Genomic DNA, 25,239 nt, shown 5'->3' on the forward strand with positions numbered 1-25,239 from the left:
CACCACAACAGACAGCCTCCCCATCGTGATGAAAATGGTGTAAGAGCCCTCAATCGGGAAGTCTCGTCCCTGAAGATGGCCCCTGTTATTTTCATGGGGACAGGAATGGGCCTGGGTCAGGATTTGTGTGTGCACATTTCGCAGAAGCAGCTGCCCATAGGAATAAGCAGCTGCCTCCACTTGTGTGTGATTTTGGTGTGAGAGGTGGCTGAAACTTAACGTGTGCAGATTAGCTTTGGCAGGAGCAGGTCTGAACTTTGTGGATTCTTTTGCATAGCAAAGGTACCCTTTTGGCTAAGGTACCTCTTTGGATATGGTCCTGGGACACCTTTGTGGGAGATAAGCTACTCCTTGAGAGAATTAAGGTCCCCTTTGGGATTTCTAAAAAGTGCATAAAGTAACGTGAAGCTCATTGGAATGGTCAAAAATAAATGTCAGTAAGTGTCAAGGTGAAGTATCAAAGGGAGCTGTGAGGCTGTCAAGGCATTTAAAACTCCTGTCCTTAAGCTTAGAAAAGATTGTCTGGAATGTTATAAAAATGATTGACTGCTAATTCATTCTGTCTGTTGATATAAGCCTTAGGGTTGCCATTACTGGATTAGTGCTGCATGACTGATTTCACAACCATCCATTATCACAGTAGGATGCCTACCATTTCACAGTTTGTTTGACAGCTCCAGGTGGTTATGAACTCTTTGAAGTGGGACTATGAATTTCAACACTTGTTTTTATAAGGGATAATGTAATTGAATGAAATGTTTGTTGTTATAAGGGATAATGTAGATTAAGGAATGTAAATATAGTAAATGGGTTTTATGAACCAGAGTGTTTTTAAAAAAATAAAGTCTGCAATAGACACTAGGAGCTTTATTTAATTTCAGCATGGGACCTGGGATCTGCCCATGGTGGGTACAGGATGGGTCGGCATGATAGGTGTGAGGAAAAAGGATGGTAGGTAGCCCATGATTTGGCATTAAGTTGGCACAGGAACTATAAAGGGCTACGGGGGTGAGCAGAGGGGCATAATTTGGTATGGAGGGTATGGGGGCCATGGGGCTGGCAGAGGGGCATATGGCATAGAAGGTATGAAGGACCAAAGTGGGTGGGCAGAGGGGCATAGATTGGCATGGGGGTATGAAGGGCCAGGGGAGGTGGGGGTTATGGGTTGGCATGGATGGGGCATGGGGACTATGTGTGGATGTGAGGTGGTGTGAGTGGTGGAGGGAGGGATGACTGTTTTATGTTTTCCTGTTTTTCGAAAGAAACTCCAAAACAGTGCCAATGCAGAGAGGCAGGCCATCCACCCATCCCACTCCTGCACCCAACATCCTCCACACCTCGCTCTGGGGCCACCCTGTTTGAAATTCTAACAAAGCGCGCCATTCCAGAATGAAAATCTGACGTTCGGCCAGACATTTTTAGAAGTCGGGTCACAAAGCCAGGAATTCTCCTGACTTTGCACACCCAACGCACGGACAAAAATCTAGGCCTAGGTCTGGTTGCAACCCTGGTGTCACATTTGACCCCACCATAGAAAGCATAGAACAGGGTGCATCAACACCGATTCACCAGGATAATACCCAGGGTGGGAAACTATGCTTAAGAGGAGAGATCTGAGCTCCTGACCGTGCTTCCATTGGAGCAGATTGAGATTTAATAAATGTTTTTAAAATGATGAAGAAGCTTGATAGAATGAATAAGGTAAGATATTTCCTATAGTTGTGGAGTCAAAGACAAAAGGCCAACCATATTCAATTTAAAATTGTCACTGAGAATGAGGAGAGAGGGTTACGAAGAATTGTTGGTGCAGTGAATAATGGAGGGAAGGTTGGGTAAATAGTCCTAGCAGAGGTTATACCAGTCTACAAGGAGATAGCATTTGTATTGCTCTGGTAACAAGCCTACACAGACACAACTGGAAGAGTAGCCTCCTTCTGGGTTGTAAACACCTATGGTTCTGAATCTAAATAGCACGTGTTGGCAATGTGAGTCTCGGTAAGTAATTCTGGAAGATTCCTCCGAGCACACATTCATTGCACAAAATTATTCCAGTTATTCCAACCAAAAGGTTGCTATGGACAACACAAGTCTGTCTACAAGGACATTCCTTCTTTTATATGGATTTTGATGTGGAACATAAGATATTTGCCAGTACTGGGCAAAGATGCTAGAGCCAGTTTGAATTATTAACTAGAAAGATGCACTTCACTGATAATGGTCCAAGCCAGAGGAGAGGAACATTGAGCTCAGGGGCATAACTGCAATCCAGATACATGAAAGTAAGCTGAGAGGAACACTAGCTGGGCCAACTTCATGTGGAAGATTGCAGAGATACAGGAAGATATGCCATAATATATTCTTATAGAAAAGAAAGCAGTTGACAAAATATTTAAGTTTTGATACTGTCCAAAGAAAGAGAAAAGAAAAACCTGCATTTTATATAGCGCTCTTTCTGACCTCAAAATACCCCAAAGCATTTTACAGTCAATGAAGTAATTTTTTGAAGTGTAATGACGGTCAAAATGTATGAAACATGGCAGCTAATTTGCACATAGCAAGTTCCCAAAAAGAACATGAGATAATGTCTGCCTAGGTCTTGTGCTCTGGTCTCTGGAGGGGGAAACTTAAACCTCTTACAATCCCATTACACGGGATATATGACCTGGTACAGAAGCAGCCATCAAATTGCTGACAGACTTCAACTTTGTGATTCAGAAGTAAGGGCCAGAATCAGGGCTGATACCTGAGAGGGCAGGTTTATGTCCAGCAACAAGTGTTATAATATGCCTTTAAGGGATAGCATCATGCCATCATTAGAAGGGAAGTGCATCATGTGATCCAGTCTCAGTTTCACTTTGGCCTGTCAGCAGAACACAGCACTCACAGCTCTGCTGCTGATGTCTTCAAGCTTTCCATCTTTGTATATATGTTCTCATGTGCCTAGTCTCAATAAATGAACCCACAACATGTTTACACAATCCCTTTTAAGTGATTGGTGCCTTTATATCATTGTAACAATAAGACATGGGGTGGTTTTTATGGCAGCGGGATTTTACAATCCCGCCGAAGTCAATGGAGTTTATAATGGCTCGGCGCATTTTACAGTCCCGTTCCCGCAGTGACGGGGCCATAAAATTCCAGCCATGATGTTCAGCAGTGGTCAGTGTGGCAGCAAGATTAAGTTCAGGTACAACATGGTGAACAGCCTCAGACTGCACTACATGAGACAACCCTCCACATTTTGGTCAGACTGCAGCGAGTTCGCAGTGTCAGAGAGTGTTGAACTCTCAGTGTGGTGACTGCACAGGAAAGCTTTGGAGACACAGGATTGGGATAGTGCTCAAGTAAAGAGCCGGTAAGCAGATAGGTCCCTCATGGTGAGGTTGCAGCACAAAAACCTGTCAGTTCCATGAGTGGGACAGCAGGTCGAGAGGACCAGCACTGGGTTAGCTCAGCCGGGAAAGGTGAGAGACCGGGGTGTGGGCCGGATCGATAGGGAGCCAGTGAGTTAAACAAAAAAAAAACAAAGCAGAGCTGTCACACTATTGAACATTGTGTGCAGTTTTGGTCTCCTTATTTAAGGAAGGATGTAAATGGTTCAGAGGTTTACTATATTGATGCCTGGAATGAACGGGTTGTCTTATGAGGATAGGTTAGACAGGCTGGGCTTGTTTCCACTGGAGTTTAGAAGAGTGAGGAGTGACTTGATTGAAGTATATAAGACCCTGAATGGTTCAACAAGGCAGATGTGGAAAGGATGTTTCCTCTTGTGGGTGAGTTCAGAACTAGGGGGCACTGTTTTAAAATTTGGGGTTGCCCTTTTAGGACAGAGACGAGGAGAATTTTTTTCTCTCAGAGGGTTGTGCGACTTTGGAACTCTGGCTCAGAAGCTGGTGGAGGCGGGGTCATTGAATATTCTTAAGGCAGAGGTAGATAGATTCTTATAAAAACAAAAATACTGCGGATGCTGGAAATCCAAAACAAAAACAAAAACAGAATTACCTGGAAAAACTCAGCAGGTCTGGCAGCAGTTCTGTCGAAGGGTCATGAGGACTCGAAACGTCAACTCTTTTCTTCTCCGCCGATGCTGCCAGACCTGCTGAGTTTTTCCAGGTAATTCTGTTTTTGTAGATAGATTCTTGTTAGGCAAGGGAATCAAACACCATCGGGGGTAGCTGGGAATGTGGAATTCGAAACACATAAGATCAGCCATGATCTTATTGAATGGTTGGGCAGGCTCAGAGGGGCTGAATGGCCTACTTCTGCTGCTATTTCTTATGTTCACAGGTTATAAAATTTGGGCCAGAGAAGGTTGCGATTATAACAGATGGCTTCTGGAATTACTGAACAATGAATTGAATAAAACAAGGAGGAATGTCAAAGGGATATTGTCAAAATGTCCACAAAAAATTCCCCAGTTTGAACTGGGTAACTCTTCAGCTGATTTCTCATCCCTGATACAGACCTGGTTTCTCTGGAAACTAGCCAGCTAAGATTGGCACTCAGGTCTGATGTTTTATCAACACTAAAGTTTTGTGTTAATAAATTGTAGCACTAGAGGATGAAAATAACTACTTTTCTTTCTGCATTCCTAGAATACGAAGGACCTGGCACAGTTTAGAGTTTCCATTAGGATCAGTGAGAGATATTTTGAACACTGTAAAGTATCATTTGGCTGTGTGCAAAAGTTACCATTGTTGACTGACTTGTGGAACCCATCCTGTTTCTCATTGTGTTTTGTCCGATTCTCCCAATGTTCAGATTGGGTAAATATCATGAACTGTGCAGAATAATCTTTATAAGTTAGATTAAAAAAGCAGAATCAAAGAACACCACAGAATTAATAGAACACGACAGAAAGCTGTAAACTCCCGTCTCAAACCCATTTTCAGGTTATCAGATGCCAGAAAGCAAGCTGTTATTACTTACAATTAACTGTAACACCATAACGTTTTTATGGAGTTCAATAAAGAAAAGAATGTGTGTGATTGAAACCGTGCTTTAAATTATTGAAAACAAATTCCAGTGGTTAATACATTTTTGCTGAAAATTAAAAGCAGTGTAAACAGATATAAGTTCTGTTGAAGGGTCATGAGGACTCGAAATGTCAACTCTTTTCTTCTCGGCCGATGCTGCCAAAGCTGCTGAGTTTTTCCAGGTAATTCTGTTTCTATTTTGTAAACAGATATAACCTGACTTTGATTTTATTTTTAATTCTGATACAGATTGGAGATGAAATGATTCAGATCTGTTGGTTTAAATTTTGGTTATAATTATTAAACAGCTTATAACATATCTGGTAAATTCATTGTTACTCACATCCACAGACTTGTCGATCCAGAAATTATATTTTAGTAATGTCTTATTTTTTTGGTTATACTGGAAATACGTATCTATTGAAGAATTCAAGGACTCATAACTTGAGAAGTTAGATTTTGGTTTATTTTGGTTTACTTTGGCTTTGGTATTACTCTCCCCTCTGAATCAGAAAGTTGTGGGAGCAAGTGCCACTCCCAACACAGGCTAACAGTTCATTGCAGTACTGAAGGAGTGATGTACAGCCAATAGCGTCATCTTTCAGATGTCACTTTAAACTGAACCCCCAGGATGTTACGTATCCCATGGCACTATTCTGTAGTGTTAACTGGATCCACACCCCTCGGTGAAGTTAAAGCTAAGACACAGCATCTTTCTTTGTTGGAGAAAGTTTATTGACTTAGTTCACAGGCAACACTACTCGATACCCCAGTGTCCCAGCTATGTCCATTTATAGTTGTGCAAATACACCCAGCACCTGTAATGTAATTGCCATTTGAACCTGAACAATGTAATTAATAAGACATTGACACACAGGAGAATAACCAAACTTCCACTAAATTTACAGTGGCAGAGCAGGAGAAGCTTCAAGAATATGTGGCCCCTACTTGCTTAAGAGTCAACATCTTTAAGAAAATAGGCAAAAAATTACTTATTGATGCATTGAACTTTTGCCTACTATTATCAGACAAAGCAATCAGAAGGCATTTGTGTTTTATTGAAAATCCTGCATCAACTGGTCAATTTTGTTTGAATTTGCTAAGCAGTAGACTTTATATAAACTGCTAGAACTACCTGGTGCAGCATGCAAGTTAAGTATTGGAGCATGCAGTTAGAAAATGTAAATGGGGACTATATTTAATGTAACATAATCCAAAATGCTGTGAAAGGTGAAATCTAAATCCTAACAAATGCATGGCAAGGATTCCCAGCTTCTGTCTTTTATGCATTCAAGTAGTTGCCAGAAACAACCTTAGGAATGTATGTTAGCTATCACCTTGTTAATAGCAAGGATTCTGCGCCTCCATTGGAAATGTAGTAAATATTGTGGAGGATATTAGCAGGCTGCAGGCTGTCCTAGGCAGACTGGTGAAATGAGCAGACAGGCAGCAGATGAAATTTAACAGCAGCAACTCATATTTATATAGCACCTTTAATGTAATAAAACTTCCAAATACTGCTTCACAGGAACATTATAGAATAAAATATAACACCAGACCACATAAGGAGATATTAGGTCAGATGACCAAAATCTTGCTCAAAAAAGTAGGTTTAGGGCATATCTTAAAGGAGGAAAGTGAGGTGGAGAGGTGGAGAGGTTCAGGGAGGTAATTCAAGAGCCTGGGGCCTAGGCAGCTGAAGGCACAGCCAACAACGATGGAGCGATTAAAATCAGGAATGCACAAGAGACTGAAATTAGAGGGGTGCAGATATACAGAAAAGTTTGCAGTGATATATTTTGGGAGGGAGAATGAGGAGAGATATGACAACAGAATTGGTCTAATACAGGCAGGAATTACACAGTAAATGGCAGAACCCTTAAGTGCATCGACGGGGCAGAGGGATCTGGGTGTACAGGTCCACAGGTCACTGAAAGTAGCAATGCAGATGGATAAGGTAGTCAGGAAGACATATGGCATGCTTGCCTTCATTGGCAGGGGTATTGAGCATAAAAGCTGGGAAGTCATGCTGCAGCTGTATAGAACCTTGGTTAGGCCACACTTGGAATATTGTGTGCAATTCTGGTCACCACATTACCAGAAGGATATGGAGGCATTGGAGAGGGTGCAGAGGAGGTTTAGCAGGATGCTGCCTGGTCTGGAGGTTATTAACTATGAAGAGAGGTTGGAGAAACTTGGATTGTTCTCACTAGAGCAATGGAGATTGAGGGGCGACTTGATAGAAGTTTACAAAATTATGAGTGGCAGGACAAAGTAGATAGTCAGAAGCTTTTTCCCAGGATGGAAGAGTCAATTACTAGGGGACATAGATTTAAGGTGAGAGGAGAAAATTATAGAGGAAATGTGCGGGACAAGTTTTTTACACAGAGGTTAGAGTGTGTCTGGAATTCGCTGTCAGAGGAGGTGGTGGAAGCAGGTACGATAGTAGTGTTTAAGAGGCAGCTTGACAAATACAGGAATAGGATGGGAATAGAAGGATACGGACCCCGGAAGTGCAAAATGTTTTAGTTGACAAGCAATATGATCGGCACAGGCTTGGAGGGCCGAAGGGCCTGTGCTGTACTTTTCTTTGTTCTTTGTAAATTTGATAACGTTTTAAAGGGGATGAAGGAACAGAAAGATCTGGGCATTTATGTATCTATGAAAGTGATGGAGATAAAGTCAAAGCATACCAGCATGGTGCTATAATGCATGTGTGTTAAATCAATGTGTTACTTGCCTGGATGAGTGCAGCTCCAACAGCACTCAAGAAGCTTGACACCATGCAGGATAAAGCAGCCCACTTGATTGGCACCCCAACCACAAACATTCACTTGCTCCACCACCAACGAACAGTGGCAGCAGTGTGCACCATCTACAAGATACACTGCAGCACCTTCCGAACCCACAACCACAACCAGGAGGACAAGGGCAGCAGGTGTATGGGAACACCACTGCCTGCAAGTTCCCCTCCAAGCCACTCACCCTCCTGTCACTTCACTGTCACTGGGTCAAAAAGAAACGAATAATGTTAATGAGCTGCAGGCGCAAGATGCCGCATGGGATTATGGCACAGTGGTTAGAATGGAGAGCTGACTTAAACATGGGCAGGAATGGGAACCAAACATTCCTGGCTACAATCTATTAAGGTGGGATAGGGTAGGAAAAAGGATGGGGTGGGGAGGGACGTGGCATTATTGATTGACGGCAATAGTAAAGCTCGACAGAGGAATGATATACTTGAGGGTTCAAAGTCTAAATCCATTTGGTTAGAGTTAAGGAACAGAAATGGAGCTGGTACATTGCACTGGATATTTACTATCGACTCCAAAATAGTCAGAATGAGATAGAAGAGAAAATCTCAAGGCAACTTTCAGAAATGTAAAAATAATGGACTGAATTTTATGAATATTGCTTGCCTCCCCCCAGTACAAAAGCTGGTTTCAAACCGACCGAGTTTAAAAAAGGTCTCCCCACAGCAGTAACATGCTAGCGGTGGCCTAAATGTGCAGAGAGTAGGACTTCTGGCCCTCAGTGGGAGGAAGTCCCGCCCTGGAGAGCTGCTGGCCAATCTGATTGGCCAGAAGGTCTAGCAGTCTCAGCAGCACCAGAACTCAGTAGTGGGTGCCTCTAGAACTGCAAGTCGGTCCCAGGAAGAAGAGCAATGGATCGTGGACTAAGGTAAGTCCCTGGCTATTAGGGCAGGAAAGGATCTGGCACCGTAGGGAGCGGGGGCGGGCAGGCGGCGGAGGGTATGTGAGGAGGCCAGTTGGGAAGGCAGAAAGGGGGAATATCATATTGGGTGGCATGCCCCCGATACACACAGGGCACCCCCCAACGGATGTACCTCCCTTCCTTCCTGCCTTTTAACAGTTGGGTTAAGAAAACAAGTTTCTCACTGCTGCCCATGCCAACCATATTATGGCATGGGCAGTGTAATGCTTGGTTCAGTTGGCTTGTTGACAAGCTTAGTTGCCCATTAGTTATTCTTTTAAAAATGGTGGGCCTGTTACTGATGGCAATGTCTGCCCGTCAACAGTTTATAGGGCCTCAGTCGGGTGTGGGTGATAAGGTAGGCTAACCACCATCATGTTTTAGGTGCCAACCACCCCCCTCCCACCCCATTTCCACCCCCCCCACTGAAAACATGCCTAACAGGAGGCCATGAAATCCAGCTTATTAGAACGGCATTCAAATTTCAATTACCCTAATATAGACTGGGAGGAAACAGACTAAGAGACAAGGAGGATGAAGAGTTCCTCTACAGAGCACTTCCTTAATCAGTATGTGTCTAACACAATGAGGAAAGAAGTAATTTTAAATTTGAGTACGGGAATAGAGTAGGATAAGTTGAGAGTATTTCAGTGGGAGAATAGTTGTGTAACATTGATTATCGTATAATTAGGTTTAAAGTGCTTCGAGAAAGAGATAGAGAAAAGGGCCTGGATTTTCATCCTTGAGGTGGGTAGGGAGACTTGGGAAAATTCCTTGCTCGGCCTGCCAGCCTTGGGAGAAAGTGCCCGCCATTGCTGGGGGGGCAGCGGGCATGGGCTGGAGTCAGCCAAGCCAACCCGGGATGAAGTACAGAGGCAGCCACAGGAGCTGCTGGGTGCAGAGGCCCACCTCAGTGCTGTGGGACTTTGTTCCAGTGTGAGAAAAAACACAAAGATCCTCCATCACCCCTCAATCCCCTTTACCCTCCAAACACACTCTGCCCCATCCATCCCGCTTCATGCTTCCTCACCCACCCCCACAGCCCCTCACGCTCCGTTTGCCAAGCTCTGCCCTACCACCCACCCCCATGGACCTTCATGCCCCCCGTGCCAAGCTCTGCTCTCCCACCCACCCACCCCATGGCTCCTCATGCCCCCCATGGCAAGCTCTGCTCTCTCACCTACCCCCCCCCGCCATGGCTCCTCATGCCCCCCCATGCCAAGCTCTGCTCTCCCATCCACCCTCCCCATGGCTCCTCATTCCCCTTATGCCAAGCTATGGCACTTCTATGTCCATTGACCCGCTGTACACTTTCTGGAACCAATGAACCCTATGATGTAAAGTGGTATATTTTTTAAAAACTTGAAAAGAAGTTGTTCATTGAGAACTTTCTCCTACAAGAGTTTGAAGTACAAGCTAATAAAAGTGTCAATCATCCAGGCCCTTTGAAGTTTCCAGAAACCATAATCTCTTGAAACCACTTAACTTGTGTAAATAAATATTGTGAAATTGACAGGTCAAAGAGCTGAGCTGTGACTCAAACAATGTATCCGCTGGGGCGCAGATATTCTCATATTATAATAGATGTCTGGGTCTCAGCCGATCATCATTATGTACTGATGAGTATGTTAGAGTCCCTTGACCTTGATGGTAAGGATATGAGAGTGATAAGAAACCTTTATTGGGAACAAACTGCAGCCATAAAAGTTGAAAACAATCTAAGCAATTCTGTGGTGTTTAAAAGAGGGGTCAGACAGGGAGATATTTTCTCCCCAGATTTACTCAATTTGTCTAGTGAAAATATTCTTAGAGAGATTGGAGATCTTCCTGGATTACTAGTTGGAGTTTACAACTTTAATAATATAAGATACACTGGTGATAACATTCTTATTGCCGACGCTGAAGAAAATCTACAAAGGGTTTTGGACAGCATAGTGAGTGAAAGTGAGAAGAAAGGGCTGAGCATAAATTGTAAGTAAATAAAATGCTTATTACTGCCCAGAAAGACAATCAAACCATAATGTAAGATCACAGTAAAGAATGAAAAGGTCACAGTGGTAGACAAACTTTGTTACCTAGGGAGTGTGTTAACATTGGACGGAAAGTGCGACTAAGAAATAAGATGAAGGATTGGAATGACCAAAGATACAATTCAAAAATGAAAATCAACTCAAAATTAGTCGTGAAAACTAAGCTGAGAATTCTGGAATGCTACATCGCACCAATTTTGACATTTGGAAGCGAGTGTTGAGCGATCAGTGAAGCAATGCAGAGAGGAATTGAATCTGCAGAGTTGTGTTTTTGAGGCCAATAATGAAGATATCCTGGACAAGTCGCATTCCCACGAAGAGGTGCTAATTAAACCTGAGACCAAAAGAACTCTGCTGACGAAGATCAGGAAGAGACAGTGGAATTTGTTGGTCACGTGATAAGAAATCATAATTTAGAAAGTCTGATACTGGTGGGAAAGATCGATGGTAAAAGAGATCGAGGTGGACAAAGAGTGATCTTTCTAAAGAGCCTGACAAACTCGATGAGCCTCACAGCAATGAAGATGATCCATGCCTCCAGAGCAAGATTAACATGGAGGTCCATTGGTACCAATGTCCTCATCAGGCCTGGTACCTGACGAGAGAGAGAGAGAGATATTCATGAATCTTTACAGGTGCCAGGGCAAATTGATAAGGTGGTAACGAAAGTATATGGGATTGGCTTTGTGAATAAGGTAATTGAATACAAAAACAAGGACATCATACTAAACCTTTACAAATCACTGGTTAGGCCTCAGCTGAAATTTTGTGTACTATTCTGGGTACCACACGTTAGGAATGATGTCCAGGCCTCGGAGAGGAGACAAAGGAAGTTTACTAAAATGGTGTCGGGGGAAGGACTTCAGTATGTCGAGAGATTGGAGAATCTGGGATTGTTCTCTTTAGAGCAGAGAAGGCGAAGGGGAGATCTAGTAGATGTATTCAAAATCACAAGGATTGTGATTGAGTGCGTAGGGGGAAATCCTCTGACCAGTGGGTCCATAACCAGAGGTCATAGATTTAAAATAATTGGCAAAAGAGCTGGAGGGGAAATGAGGGTTGTTGAGGTGTGGAAAGCATGACCTGCAAGGGTGGCGAGGAAGCAGATTCTATAGCGACTTTCAAAAGGCAACTAGGCACATGCTTGAAGAAGGTGAATTTAAATGGTTTTAGCGAAGAGGATGGGATGTGGATCTAAGTTGAACATCCCTTTCAAAGAGCCAGCAGAGGCATGATGGGCTGAATAGGCTCCTTCATGCTGCAAGATTCTATATTTTGTGTCTCTATTCATTATATTCATGAGGTTATTGAAGGATAAACCATTTCACTTTAAAGTGTGTGTCAATGAAGTGCAGGTAGTGTTTGACATTATTCTCTCAGTCACACACAGTGCCCCTTTCCAGTCTGGTCACTTGTAGAAATGACCCTTTAGAAGCTCCGTTTGGAATCTGGTGTAAAGTTGGATTCTGAACAGTTTAACTCTTTGAAATGTGTCAAAGTCAGAGCACAGGGAGAGAAAATAAGCAAAAACCTTTACATGGACTGTTCTGTCTTTATAAAAGACCAGCTTCGTCACACTGAAAAGAGTAACATCTTAATAAAAGTTAACTTCCTTCATACAAGAGTGTTTTTTTAAAAATGCCTGGAGCACATGCAAAATACCATGGTGTCAGTTAAGCAATTTTTTTGTATTAGCTTGAATTGGACAAGTCACTGTGAGCACAAGGTAAACCTTTGCTGTTCTGTTACAGTGCTGTCTCCACGTTTTGGATTGCCAATCCCAACAATAATCTGATCAACTGTGCAGCTGCAGGCTCTGAGGTAGGTAATCTCCTGCACCCATATGCTAACGTTTACTGTAAAATCGGAGTCACGTGCTGGGTATTTCAGCCTGTGTTAAAACTGCAGAGAAGCACCTTTTGGAAGTTCAAGCATTCATCGGCATGCTTACATTGCAGGAAACCGGGTTCTGGTTCATTTTCCACCATGTGCCCACGGGACCTTCGGAAGGAATGTATTCCCCTGGTTATTCTGAACATGTGCCATTGGGAAAGTTCAGCAACAACAGGGCTCATTCCAACTACAGAGTAAGTCTGCACGCAATTGCTATAATACTACAGAGAGCCACACTGAAGGAGTGGGATAAACATCTTTATTATTCGCGCAGCTGGTATTTGTTGCAAAATGTGGATTGCTGTGGATGTTTACGAGTAGATTCCTAGCCACTGTGACTTCTGCTGAGAGGTGGAAAATAAGATGACTTTTTTTTAGCCTCCCTGCCTAACACCATGGTTGCGTGTCTGAATTCCATTGACAGACATTGGCACCAACAAGCTGGAGAAACAGTTTGAACAATGATGGAAAGGTAAAGACTCACGACCACCTAACCTGTCCCTTGCAATTGTGAGCTTGTACATCACAGTATAGATATACTCCATCCCACTCAAAAACGCTGTTATTCCCTGAGAGAGGAGAAAAAAAATATTTAAAAACCCAGGCTTATTTGGAGGAAAAATATGAACTTTTCTTTTCTGACTCATTAAACCTAGTCCAGGAGATCAGTTTGGCCCTGAACTCCCAGCCAAGCCTACTGCTTGCACCTACCAATCCACTCATCTCTCTCTAAGAACTTATGTTGGGTCAGTGTATGGTTTGAGATATTGTATTATACTCACTGTCTTATACATGGTCACAGGCACACTAACACGTTGAGACTCCTTCGTAAACTCAGAAGATGCCTTTTAGAGCTTTTGCTTCAGAAGAAGAAAAAGTCCAAAGGACCCTGAAAACATCTTTGCTTTATGATCCATTGTCATGCCTGCGATGGGTGCCCATACGGAGAGCTTGCCCCAACTGGAAGGCCCGATATTGGGCCTCAGGCCATGTTAGCATTGGTTACGAGCATACGAACAAATGAACATATGAACAAGGAGCAGGAGTAGGCCATTCAGCCCCTCGAGCCTGCTTCGCCATTTAATAAGACCATGGCTGATCTGTTAGTAACCTAAAATCTGCATCCCACCTCCCCCCAATAACCTATCACCCCCCCTTGCTTGCCAAGAATCTATCCAACTCTGCCTTAAAAATATTCAAAGACTCTGCTTCCACCGCCTTTTCAGGAAGTGAGTTCCAAAGACACTCAACCCACTGATAGAAAAAATTTTTACCTCATCTGTTTTAAATGGGTGACCCCTTATTTTTAAACAGTGACCCCTAGTTCTAGATTCTCCCACAAGAGGAAACATCCTCTCCACATCCACCCGATCAAGGACTCTCAGGATCTTATATATTTCAATCAAGTCACCTCTTACTCTTCTAAATTCCAGCGGATACAAGCCTAGTCTATCCAACCTTTCCTCAACAGACAACCCACCCATTCCAAATATTCGTATGGTAAACTGCTTCCAATGCACTTACATCCTTCCTTAAATAAGGTGACCAATACTGTACACAGTACTCCAGGTGTGGTCTCACTAGTGCCCTGTACAACTGGAGCATAACCTCCCTACTTTTGTATTCAATTCTCCTTGAATTTCTTCTAAATGACAACATTCTATTAGCTTTCCTAATTACTTGCTGTACTTATATACTAGCCTTTTGTGATTCATGCACTAGGACACCCAGATCCCTCTACACCCCAGAGCTCTGTAATCTCTCACTATTTAGATAGTGTGCTTCTCTTTTATTCCTTCTGCCAAAATGGACAAATTCACATTTTCCCATATTACACTCCATTGGCCAGATCTTTGCCCACACACTAAACCTATCTATATCTTTTTGTTGCCTCCTTATGTCCTCTTCACAACTTAACTTTCCTACCTACCTTTGTGTCATCAGCAAATTTGGCAACCATCCCTTCAATCCCTTTATCCAAGTCATTTATATAAATTGTAAACAGTTGAGGTCCCAGCATTGATCCCTGTAGCATACCACTCATTACATCTTGCCAACTGAAAAAGACCCATTTCTGGGCTACGCTCTGCTTCCTGTTAGCCAGCCAATCTTCTATTCATGCCAATCTGTTACCCCCTATGCCATGAGCTTTTATTTTCCACAATAACCTTTGATGTGGCATGTTATCAAATTCCTTCTGAAAATCTAAGTACAGTACATGCACCAGTTCCCCTTTATCCACAGCACATCTTACTTCCTCAAAAAACTCCAATAAGTTAGTTAAGATGATTTCTCTTTCACAAAACCATGTTGACTCTGCCTGCTGACTTTGAGCTTATCCAAGTGCCCCGTTATAACTTCTTTAATAATAGCTTTGAACATTTTCCCTACAGCAGATATTAAGCAAACTGGCCTGTAATTTGAATAATGGAGTTACATTTGCTATCTTCCAATCTAATGGGACTTTCCCCAAATCAAGGGAGTTTTGGAAAATTGAAACCAATGCATCAACCATTCCACTAGCCACTTCTTTTAAGACTCTAGGATGAAGTCCATCAGGACCCAAGCTCCTGTCAGCTCACAGCTCCAACAATTTACTCAGTACAATTTCTCTGGTGACTGTAATTTTCTTGACTTCCTTCCCCACTTCCATTTCCTGGTTTCTAGCTGCTTCTGGGATGTTACTTGTTTCATCTGTAGTGAAAACTGATGCAAAATATCTGTTCAATTCACCTGCCCTTGTTTTCCACCATCAATTCTTCAGACTCACTTTCTATAGGACCATTGCTCACTTTGTTAACTATTTTATTTTTATAATATTTATAAAAACTCTTACTATCTGTTTTTATATTTCTGGCTAGCTTTCTCTCATACTCTAATTTTTCCCCCTTCATTAGTCTTTTAGTCACTCTTTGCTGTTTCTTATCTTCTGTCCAATCTTCTGACCTACCACCCATCTTTGCACAGTTATTTGCTTTTTCTTTAAGTTTGATACTATCTTTAACCTTTCGAGTTAACCATGGATGGTATGCCCGTGCCTTGGAATTTTTCTTACTCGTTGGAATGTATCTATTCTGTGCATTCTGAAATGTCCCCTTAAATATTAGCCACTGCATCTCTATTGACCTATCCCTTAACCTAATTTGCCAATTCACTTTAGCCAGCTCAGCTTTCATGCCCTTATAAATGCCCTTATTTAATTTTAAAAACTTAGCCTCAGTCCTACTCCTCTCTCCCTCAACCTGAATATAAAATTCAATCATATTATGGTCACTGCTACCAAGCCTTCACTATGAGATCATTAATTACTCTGATCGCATTGCATAATACCAGATCTAGGATAGCCTGCTCCCTGGTTGGCTCCAGAACATGCTGTTCTAAGAAACTATCACGAAAACATAGGAACATAGTAACAGGAGTAGGCCATTCAGCCCCTTAAGCTTTCTCTGCCATTCAGCTAGATCATGGCTGATATCATCCACCTTAATGCCATTTTCCTGCATTATCCCCATATCCCTTGGTGTCATCAGTATCTAGAAATCTGTCGATCTCTGTCTTGAGCATATGCAATGACTGAACTTCCACAGCCCTCTGGGGTTGAGAATTCCAAAAATTCACCATCCTCCAGTGAAGGAATTCCTCCTCATGTCAGTCCTAAATGGCCTGCCCCTTATTCTGAGTCTGTGCTCCCTGGTTCCAGACCCCCAACCAAGGGAAACATCCTTTAAGCATCTACTCTGTCAAGCCCATTAAGAATTTTGTAAGTTTCAATGGGATCACCTCTCATTCTTATAGAGAATACAGGCCCAGTCTCCTCCATCTCTACTCATAGGACAGTCTCACTAAACAACGAATCGGTCTGGTGAACCTACGCTGCACTCTTTCAATGGCAAATATATCTTTCCTTAGGTAAGGAGGCCAAAACTGTGTACAATGCTCCAGGTGAGGTCTCACCAAAGCTCTATACAATTGAAGTTAGAGTTCAAAACTGGAGGTTGGTGAATTGTTTGCTGCCTTTTGCATCTCCACAGGTAGATGGCCATTTAAAAAATGATGAATTTCATGCAATTTGCCTTATAGATCCTATTCAACATTTGGAACTGCCATTGTACCATTTTCATTAAAAGCTGATATAAACTCAACACCTCAAGTCTGTATCAAATCTTTTTTGATCTATTTTTCAGGCTGGTATGATGATTGATAATGGGGTAAAAACAACGGAAGCAAATGCAAAGGACAAGAGGCCATTCCTCTCACTGGTTGGTGCAAGGTGGGTTCATGAAAAGAAAGACTCACATTTAGAAAGTGCCTAAGAAAAATATCTGTGGGCTGAATATTGCGGGGGACTGGGGGTAGGGGTGGACAGCTCTACCAACCCCCCCCCCACCACTCAGAAAGCAAAATCAGCATGAGGCTGACTGGCCCACTCCACACCAGCCCACATTCCAATGCTGCGGGTGTGCTAAGAAAAAGGACAGAGTGGGACTTCCACCCCTCATTGGCCAGCAGCTCCATCAGTCCTGGCACCGCCAGGAACGCATTAGTGGGCGCTGCTGGGACTGCAAAAGGAGGAACAAGAAGACCCACTGATCCCTGAAAACAGGCAAGTCCGGGCTCTTGGGCAGAGAGGGTTTGGGCAGATCAGGGAAGGACAGAAGGATGGAGGGGTGGATTTATGGCTGTGGGCCGGCAGGGGTTCTGTTTTAGGTGGGGCTGCTCCCCACCAATCGGTAAAAGGCAGATCCTGAAGATAGAACCCCCCCCCCCACTTTCCTTCCCACCCTATGAAGTGATTATCTAAAAAATCGGGCTGCCCACTCCTGCCCGACTAGCTACACCAAACGTTTTACTGTGTGGACAGTGTATTATCGGGGCAATTGGCTTGGTAACAAGCTTAATTGACCCTTGATTACCGATTGAAATATGCTGGGCAGGCTGCTAATTTCAGCGTCCGCCCATCTGTTTTATGAGGGTGAGCTTGGGGTTAGGTGGGAAGGTGATGTGTTGGGCTCCCTCACTATTTTACATGCCCTACCCCCCCCCCTTAAAAACACATTTGGTGGGGGAATGTTAAATGCAGCCTTGTGTTTCACACAGCTTACTTTTCAAAGTATGAACCCATTGACTATTTCTAGGAAAGGTTTAATTTTCTCCTGTAAAATTATAACATGGCAGATTAATTCTTGTTTTTATGGACCACATTAATAAATAGTTTAAATTCTTACTTAGGTACAGTCCCCATGAAGGCGCTGACCCTCACAAGCCAAGAGAACCTGCTATAATCAAAAATTATATTGCATATAAAAACCAGGAGCATGGTGCTTGGCTTCGTGGTGGAGACGTGTGGTTGGAGGACTGCCAGTAAGTTCCAATTCACTCTCTTCAAAATGTTAGATCCATAAAATGTGTTTTAAAGGTTGGTAGTGCATGTTAAATCTAAGTGTACTATATCAGCAGTCTCTATATTACCAGCTTCTCCTGTCTCACAGATACTAACAGCCCATTGGCCTGGCATCTCTTTATTTGTATCTCAGATACAACAACAACAACTTGCATTCATATAGCTCCTTTGATCCGTAAAACTTCTCAAGGCACTACAGCATAATCAGACCAAATAAATGATACCAGGATATAATCTAGAACATAGGGGCACAGCCTCAGGATAAGGAGACGATCATTTAGGACTGAGACAAGTAGAAACTTCTTCATTTAAAGGGTTGTGAATCTTTGGAGTTCTCTACTCCAGAGGATTGTGGGTGCTCCATCATTGACTATATTTCAGGCTGACATAGTTTTTGGTCTCTCAGGGAATCAAGGGATATGGGGAGCGGACGGAAAAATGGAGTTAAAGCAGAAGATCAGCCATGATGGTTTTGAATGATGAAGCAGGCTCCCATTGTTTATGTTCTTATATTCTTAAGAGAAAGCACTTGACTTGAGGACATAAGAACATTAAGAATATTAAGACTGGTGGCCAAAAGCTTAGTCAAGGAGGTAGGTTTTAAAAGACAATCTTGAATGAGGGGAGAGAGGTGAGGTGGCAGAGAGGTTTAAGGAGTGAATTCCAGAGCTTAGGGCCAAGGCAACTAAAGGCACAACCAGCAAAAGTGGAACAAAGGAAGTAGGGGATGCATAAGAGGCCCAAACTGGAGGAACACAGATATTTCTACAGAGGGGCTAGGCAAGGTTATAGAATTAGTGGGGAGAGGGGCTGTGAAGGTATTTGAATACAAGGATGATACTATTAAAATCAAAGTGTTGCTGGAAGAGGAACCAATAAAGGTCACAGCGGTGATTGGTGAAAGAAACTCGGTGTCTATTAGGATATGGACAGCAGAGATCAACTCAAGCTGATGGGGGGGTAGAAGATGGGAGGCTGGCCTGCCGGGAGCTTTGGAATAGTTGAATCTGGAGCTAACAAGGCACTAACGAGGGTTCCAGCAGCAGATGGTTGATGCTATGGAAGTGAAAGTAGGTGTTCTTGGTGATGGAGTGGATGTGTGGGTGGAAGTTTAGCTCAGGGTCAGATAGGATGCTAAGGTTGTGAACAGTCTGGCTTGGCCAGAGGCAGTGACCAGCGAGAGGATGGAATTGGTGTTTCGCAAATGGAATTTGCAGTGTGAACCGAAAGCAATGGCTTCCATCTTCCCAATGTTAAATTAAAGGAAATTTCTGCTCAATCAATACAGGATGTCAGACAAGCAGGGTGACAGCACACTAGTGGAGGACGCAAGAGAGGTAGTAGCGAGGTAGAGCTGGGTATCATCTGCATATGTGTGAAACCTGACAGAGTCCCCGAGGGGCAGCATGTATATGAACAATTTCACTAGCACATGAGTACCACTCTAATATTGATCCGCCGATGGTGGATTGTACGTCAACACTGAGTTTCACTGAAATTTGTTTTTGCCTCACCTGTCCCCTGCTATAAAGCACAAAGGTTGGCAAATATTCCAGAATCCATTCTGAAGTTTAATAAAGGTCGAAACAATATTTACTTTGCAACGTTAAAATTACAGCAGGGCCTTTCAAATGTGAAACTAAAAAGCACAGTTTCACATTTGAAAATCTTTTCCTCAAGAGGCACTCAATGGAGATTTTTGAGATTGAGATGAGTGGATTTTTGTTAGGTACATGTATCAAGGCAAATGGAGAAAAGATTGGCAAATGGAGGCAAGGTACAGTTCAGTTGTGATCACTGAATGGCAGAACAGGCTCGAGACTTTGAGTGCCACCCTCCTGTTCCCATGTTCGATATGCAGCCAATGAACTTTAAGGGTGCATGCGTTCCTCCAATGCCTCCCTTTCCCATTCATCATCTATATCTAATGGCAGAATTGGCTTGAGGGGCTGAATGGCCTCTCCCTGTGGCATAAGCACTAGGGACTTGTGCAGATTATTTAAATAAGCAGACCCTCCATAACTGGGCACTCATTATGCTGTGGGCTTGGTTGACAGTTAGTCTCAATACACCCAGATGACTGGTCCTACAAAATTGGGAGTGGTAGTATTTTAATTATTCAGATGAGATTTCAGAAAGTTTCTCATGCCTCACATAATTCCAAATCTTTCTCCTTTAGCTGTTTCAAATTTCTGAATTTCTATCTGCCTCAGTCCTGAAGTGCTACCCATTATTCTATTAAATTCCACCACTTTCCTGTCACCCAGCTTCAACCATCTTTTGCCATATCCTGGCGCACCCAGATTCTGCTCTATTAATTTTACAATTAAATCACTTAGCCCATTTCTCAAAGAAGAGTCATGTTGGATTCGAAACGTTGATTCTGTTTCTCTCTCCACAGATGCTGCCAGACTTGCTGAGTTTTTCCAGCACTTCTGTTTTCGTTTCAGATTTCCAGCATCTGCAGTATTCATTTTAGTCAACATTTCTTCTCGGACACTGTTGAATAGATTTTCAATTTTAATCAAATGCCTGTTCCAACAATGATAGGTATGCCAAAACTGGTTGGAAATATTCCTATAGGTTTCATCACATGACTTCCCATCCCCCATGCTTCTGCCACTGGTCACCTGACACATCCATACAAATTGGAAGGCAATGGACTCTCTGTTACCCTACTGGGTGACTCTGGAATGTGAAAGGACCATCTCCAGTATATTTAATTAAAGTAAAAGCATAATGAGTTCCATATTATTTTTGTATGTCCCAGAGTGAACAGGAGTTCTCTGGGTCTACAAAGATAATTCAATGTCCTGGGCAACCATTTGCATCCAGATGGGTAATCGGGGTCCTATTTATGTTATCGGTCACAGACTTCCATTTTAAAAGCTGGTGCTTTGAACACTTGGTTGTAAGTCTTTTTCAAAATGGAGTCAGCTATATTACCAGTGTTAACGAGATGGGATCCTCCATTTTGAGGCTATTGCTGCCTTATTAACACTAGGTTTCTAACTGTGGCTGTTCATTTCCAGTGCATCGATAATTCTTTCTTTATTTTTGGCCTCAGAAATTCAATCCCTTGGTCAAATCCATACAGAATCTGTGAAGTGCCAAAGAAAGCAATATCTTAATCCGTGTTATCTACACAGATACATATGAAGAAAATGAGGGGGCGAACTGCCCTGATTGTTGAGTGTAGAAAATTATAAACACATGCTTTTTGAATGTATTTATGCTGTCACTACACATAGGAATCAGTGATTGTTTGCTTATTCACAGAGATTAAGAAGATTGGACGGAATGAGTGCAGTGAACAAACTTTGACGCTGTGAGCTATTACTGAACTATCCGTTTAGTTCACCAATGTTTGTTTGATGTTGATGCCTTGGGCCTGGAAATGTTCAGTTTCAAATCTAGTCACGCCATTCTCCTCTCTTGTTTGTCCTTTTTCCTAGATTTGCTGATAATGGAATTGGACTGACTCTTGCAAGGTAAGAGCTCCCAGTAATCAAAGTCTATCTTGGTGTTGCTGAGTTTGCATTTTTTTCTTAAGAAGTCCTGGTGAAGGACTAAAGTTCGGACTGCAGGACATGAGTACGGTTATAGTTAAGATTTCTGTTTGGTTCGGATGTGACCAAAGAGTCAACAGCGAGACCATCTAATTGTAACAAGTCGGAAAGACTTATTAAGTATAAGAGTATAAAGCTTAATGAACTCGGCAGTAATTATCAGATTTAAACAGACTTTACTTCGGAGCATGCAGCCTCAGATTGAACTTTACCTTGTATTTGCATGCTCTGATTGGATTTCGAGTCGCTTCCACAGTATTCTATCCAAGGTTCCAGGTTATGGCCAACATCCAAGCAGCACATCCCTCTCCAGCTAGAACCTCTCCAGCTAGGCTCACACCTGTCTTGATGGCACAGAATCCCCTGAGACTCCCTTCTTTGACCACTTTAAATGGTCTGGTTGGTTCTGGCAAAAACAGCTCTGAAACAGCAACAATAGGAGTCCTGTCCAATGCACAGTCCCTGCACTCCCTGTCTTCAGCTTTCTGTCTTTGTTAACTGTGTTACACATACTGCTCTTTGTAAAAACATCTCTGATCCCCTCAACTGCAGGTTCTGTTTTACACACAGATATCTGTCTTCAGCATTGCTGAAAAAAGAGACATGCTGTCAAAGCTTTTTGCCTTGCACTCATCAGGACAGATTTGCAAGAATACCAAATCTGGGAACAACAATTTATATTGCATGAGAAGAGGGTGCTGATTGATTGGTAGAGGTGTTGCCATGGAATGCACCAGGGAAGAGTTAACTGCCAAGCTTTTGTTCAAATTCAAACCAGGCAGGTCAACTCTGATTGGTCAAGGTATTGCTTTGGGGGATGAACCAAGGAATGGCTGTCCTCCAAGCGTTTGTTTAGTTGAAAAAGTTGCAGTGCGTGGACATGTTCTTTCTGTTTGCAAAGGACAAGGCCCTATGTATAAATATATGTAACTTCTAGCACACCTAAGTGAGCCACACTGCAAGCCCAACTGATAATCTTAATTTGGTGTCAGTGTAATTCTTAGCATAATCAAGATTGTTTAACAAGTGCTGTCCAATCGCAGGATCACATCTAATGTTGGACATTATGTTCTGAGTTTTGCAAGCAAGGGCTGGTTGAGCTCAGTCAGTACTTTGCCTGTTGCGAACAGCTGAAGGGATCCGATCCACTAGTTGTTGGGACGTGTAGAAACTGGGACATAACACTGGAAGAGAGAGGACAATGCACTGACATGGTGTAATCCTAAGAAAGCTTAGGATTACATGATCAATGTAGAATGGAATCATCTCCAAAAGAGTGAATAACATTAAACAAAGAGCGAAGGAAGATCAGTGACATGAAGTAACCAAATCGGAGCCAGGGAAAAGCCCTGGGGATCACACTGAAAAACAAGTAAGAGGGTCGGTCAAAAACTATTGTAAGGGATACATAGCAGCCAAGGGCCTAACCTTAACCCGTGGTGTCAAAGGCAATACCAAGGGCCGGATCTCCTGATCCTTGACCTGAATTAATAAGGTAAAGCTCACCTCTATAGAGTACCTTGTGATATCCCCAAGGAATGGATTTCTTTTCAAGTACAGCCACTGTAGTTGTGCAGCCTAACTCCACACAGCACGATCCCACAAATAGCAAATGAATGAGTGGTCTGACAACTTGTTTTTGGTGATGTTGGTCAGTGTACCAGGGGAAGTCTCTACTGTTTTGTGCCCTGGGATTTTTTTATGTCCCATCTGAATAGATAACTGAGACCTTAGCTTAATGCACCATTTAAAAGATGGCAACATAACATTCCCTCATTACTATGCCCATGTGCTAGCCAACCTATTAAAGTCTTATGCTTACAACCTTTTGACTTAAGAAGATGCAAATAGAGCCAAGCTGACATTTAGTACCTATGTTTCTAGTGGTGGGACTTTTCCAGATGATGATGGAGCCAAACAGGAGGTAAAAAACTCATTGTTTGTTGGGGAGAGTGAAAACCGTGGAACTGAGATGGCAGACAACCTCATTTGGGGACCTGGTGGTCTAGATCATAGTGGACGAGCTCTTCCAAAAGGAGTGTAAGTAATTCAATAAACCCATTGTTAGAAACAAAATATCTTCTCATCCTCATTTTGCAATCAAATCATAGTCTCTTTTGGAACTTCCACTTTTACCTCTCAGATCAGCTAGATGCAGGACAAACCTCCCTCTACTCTGCGGTGAGGCTGTTGTGAATATTACTGTCCCCACACATACTATACCACCGAATTTTATCACATGGGGTTTATGCAATCAACAGAGGGAACAGTCCTATCCAACCATAGGAACAGCCTCCCAAACATCCTCCGCCATTTCACTGGATCACAGCTGAACTGTCCCTCAACTTCATTTTCCTGCCTTAGCTCCCAATGAAAACCTATCAGTCTCAGGCTTGAAAGCTGCAATTGGTGAAGCATACTCAGCCATCTGGAGGACAGAGTTCCAAATTTCTCCCACCCTTTGTGTGAAAAATTGATTCCCGAATTTCACTCCTAAATGGCCTGATTCTAATTTGAAAAATGTGTCCCCCTCGTTCTCGCCCCCATTTGAGGAAATACTTTCCTTGTATCCTTGTATTGAATCTCCATCATTTTAAATTTCTCAGTTGAATCACCCTCAATCTTCTACACTCAAAGGAATACAAGCTAAGCTTGTGCACCCTTTCCTCCCAGTTTAGCCCTGGTATCATTCTGGTGAAACTGTGCTATACCAGGCTTCACTTAAGCAGTGTTCTATCCCACCACACCAAACAGTCCATGGAAAAGTTTTGTTTTAGATGTATTTTATTGAAAATTTTGATACAATCCATATGCTTTACTTTGTCATAGAGGTCTACAGCACAGAAAAAGGCCCTTCGGCCCATCCAGTCTGCACCGGTCACACAAATATCTAAGTACTCTAATTTCATTTCCCAGCACTAGCCCATAGCCTTGTATGCCATGGCATCACAGGTGCATATCCAAATACTTCTTAAATGTTATGAGGGTTTCTACCTCTACCACCCTTTCAGGCAGTGAGTTCCAGGTTCCCACCACCCTCTGGGTGAAAAAATTCCTCCTCACATCCCCTCTAAACCTCCTGCCCCTTACCTTAAATCAATGCCCCCTGGTTATTGATCCCTCCACCAAGGGGAAAAGTTCCTTCCTCTCCACTCTCATAATTTTATACACCTCAATCATGTCCCCCCTCAATCTCCTCTGCTCCAGGGAAAATAACCCCAGTTGATCCAATCTCTCCTCATGACTAAAACTCTCCAGCCCAGGCAACATACAGGTAAATCTCTTCTGCACTCTCTCTAGTGCAATCACATCCTTCCTATGATGTGGATTCCAGAACTGCACGCAATACTCTAGTGGCCTAACCAGCATTTTATACAGTTCCAGCATAACCTCCCTGCCCTTATATTCTATGCCTTGGCTAATAAAGGCAAGTATCCCATATGCCTTCTTAACCACCTTATCTACCTGTCCTGCTAACTTAAGGGACCGGTGGACATGCACACCAAGGTCCCTCTGATCCTCGGTATTTCCCAGCGTTCTACCATTCATTGTGTATTCCTGTGCCTTGTTTATCTTTATCCTGGTGAGCAGTTGTGAAGCTATGGACTAAGCTCACTGAGTGAATTGAGCCATATGTTGGACAGAAAAGACAGTTT

At 42.8% G+C, this 25,239-nt stretch overlaps 1 protein-coding gene across 2 annotated transcripts in view; it reads left to right on the top strand.

Moving 5' to 3' along the window:
• The window catches only part of LOC121269880 (cell migration inducing hyaluronidase 1), a 254,333-nt gene that overhangs the window by 204,364 nt on the left and 24,730 nt on the right, over nt 1-25,239 (top strand). For both annotated transcript variants that reach the window (XM_041174945.1, XM_041174946.1), the window contains exons 15-20: nt 12,472-12,541; nt 12,679-12,807; nt 16,798-16,883; nt 17,843-17,974; nt 21,470-21,505; nt 23,468-23,623. In XM_041174945.1, coding sequence (XP_041030879.1) covers nt 12,472-12,541; nt 12,679-12,807; nt 16,798-16,883; nt 17,843-17,974; nt 21,470-21,505; nt 23,468-23,623 — 609 coding nt within the window. The remainder of the gene's footprint in view (nt 1-12,471; nt 12,542-12,678; nt 12,808-16,797; nt 16,884-17,842; nt 17,975-21,469; nt 21,506-23,467; nt 23,624-25,239) is intronic.

This window comes from Carcharodon carcharias, chromosome 26 (genome assembly GCF_017639515.1).
Source record: "Carcharodon carcharias isolate sCarCar2 chromosome 26, sCarCar2.pri, whole genome shotgun sequence".
Taxonomy (NCBI): domain Eukaryota; kingdom Metazoa; phylum Chordata; class Chondrichthyes; order Lamniformes; family Lamnidae; genus Carcharodon; species Carcharodon carcharias.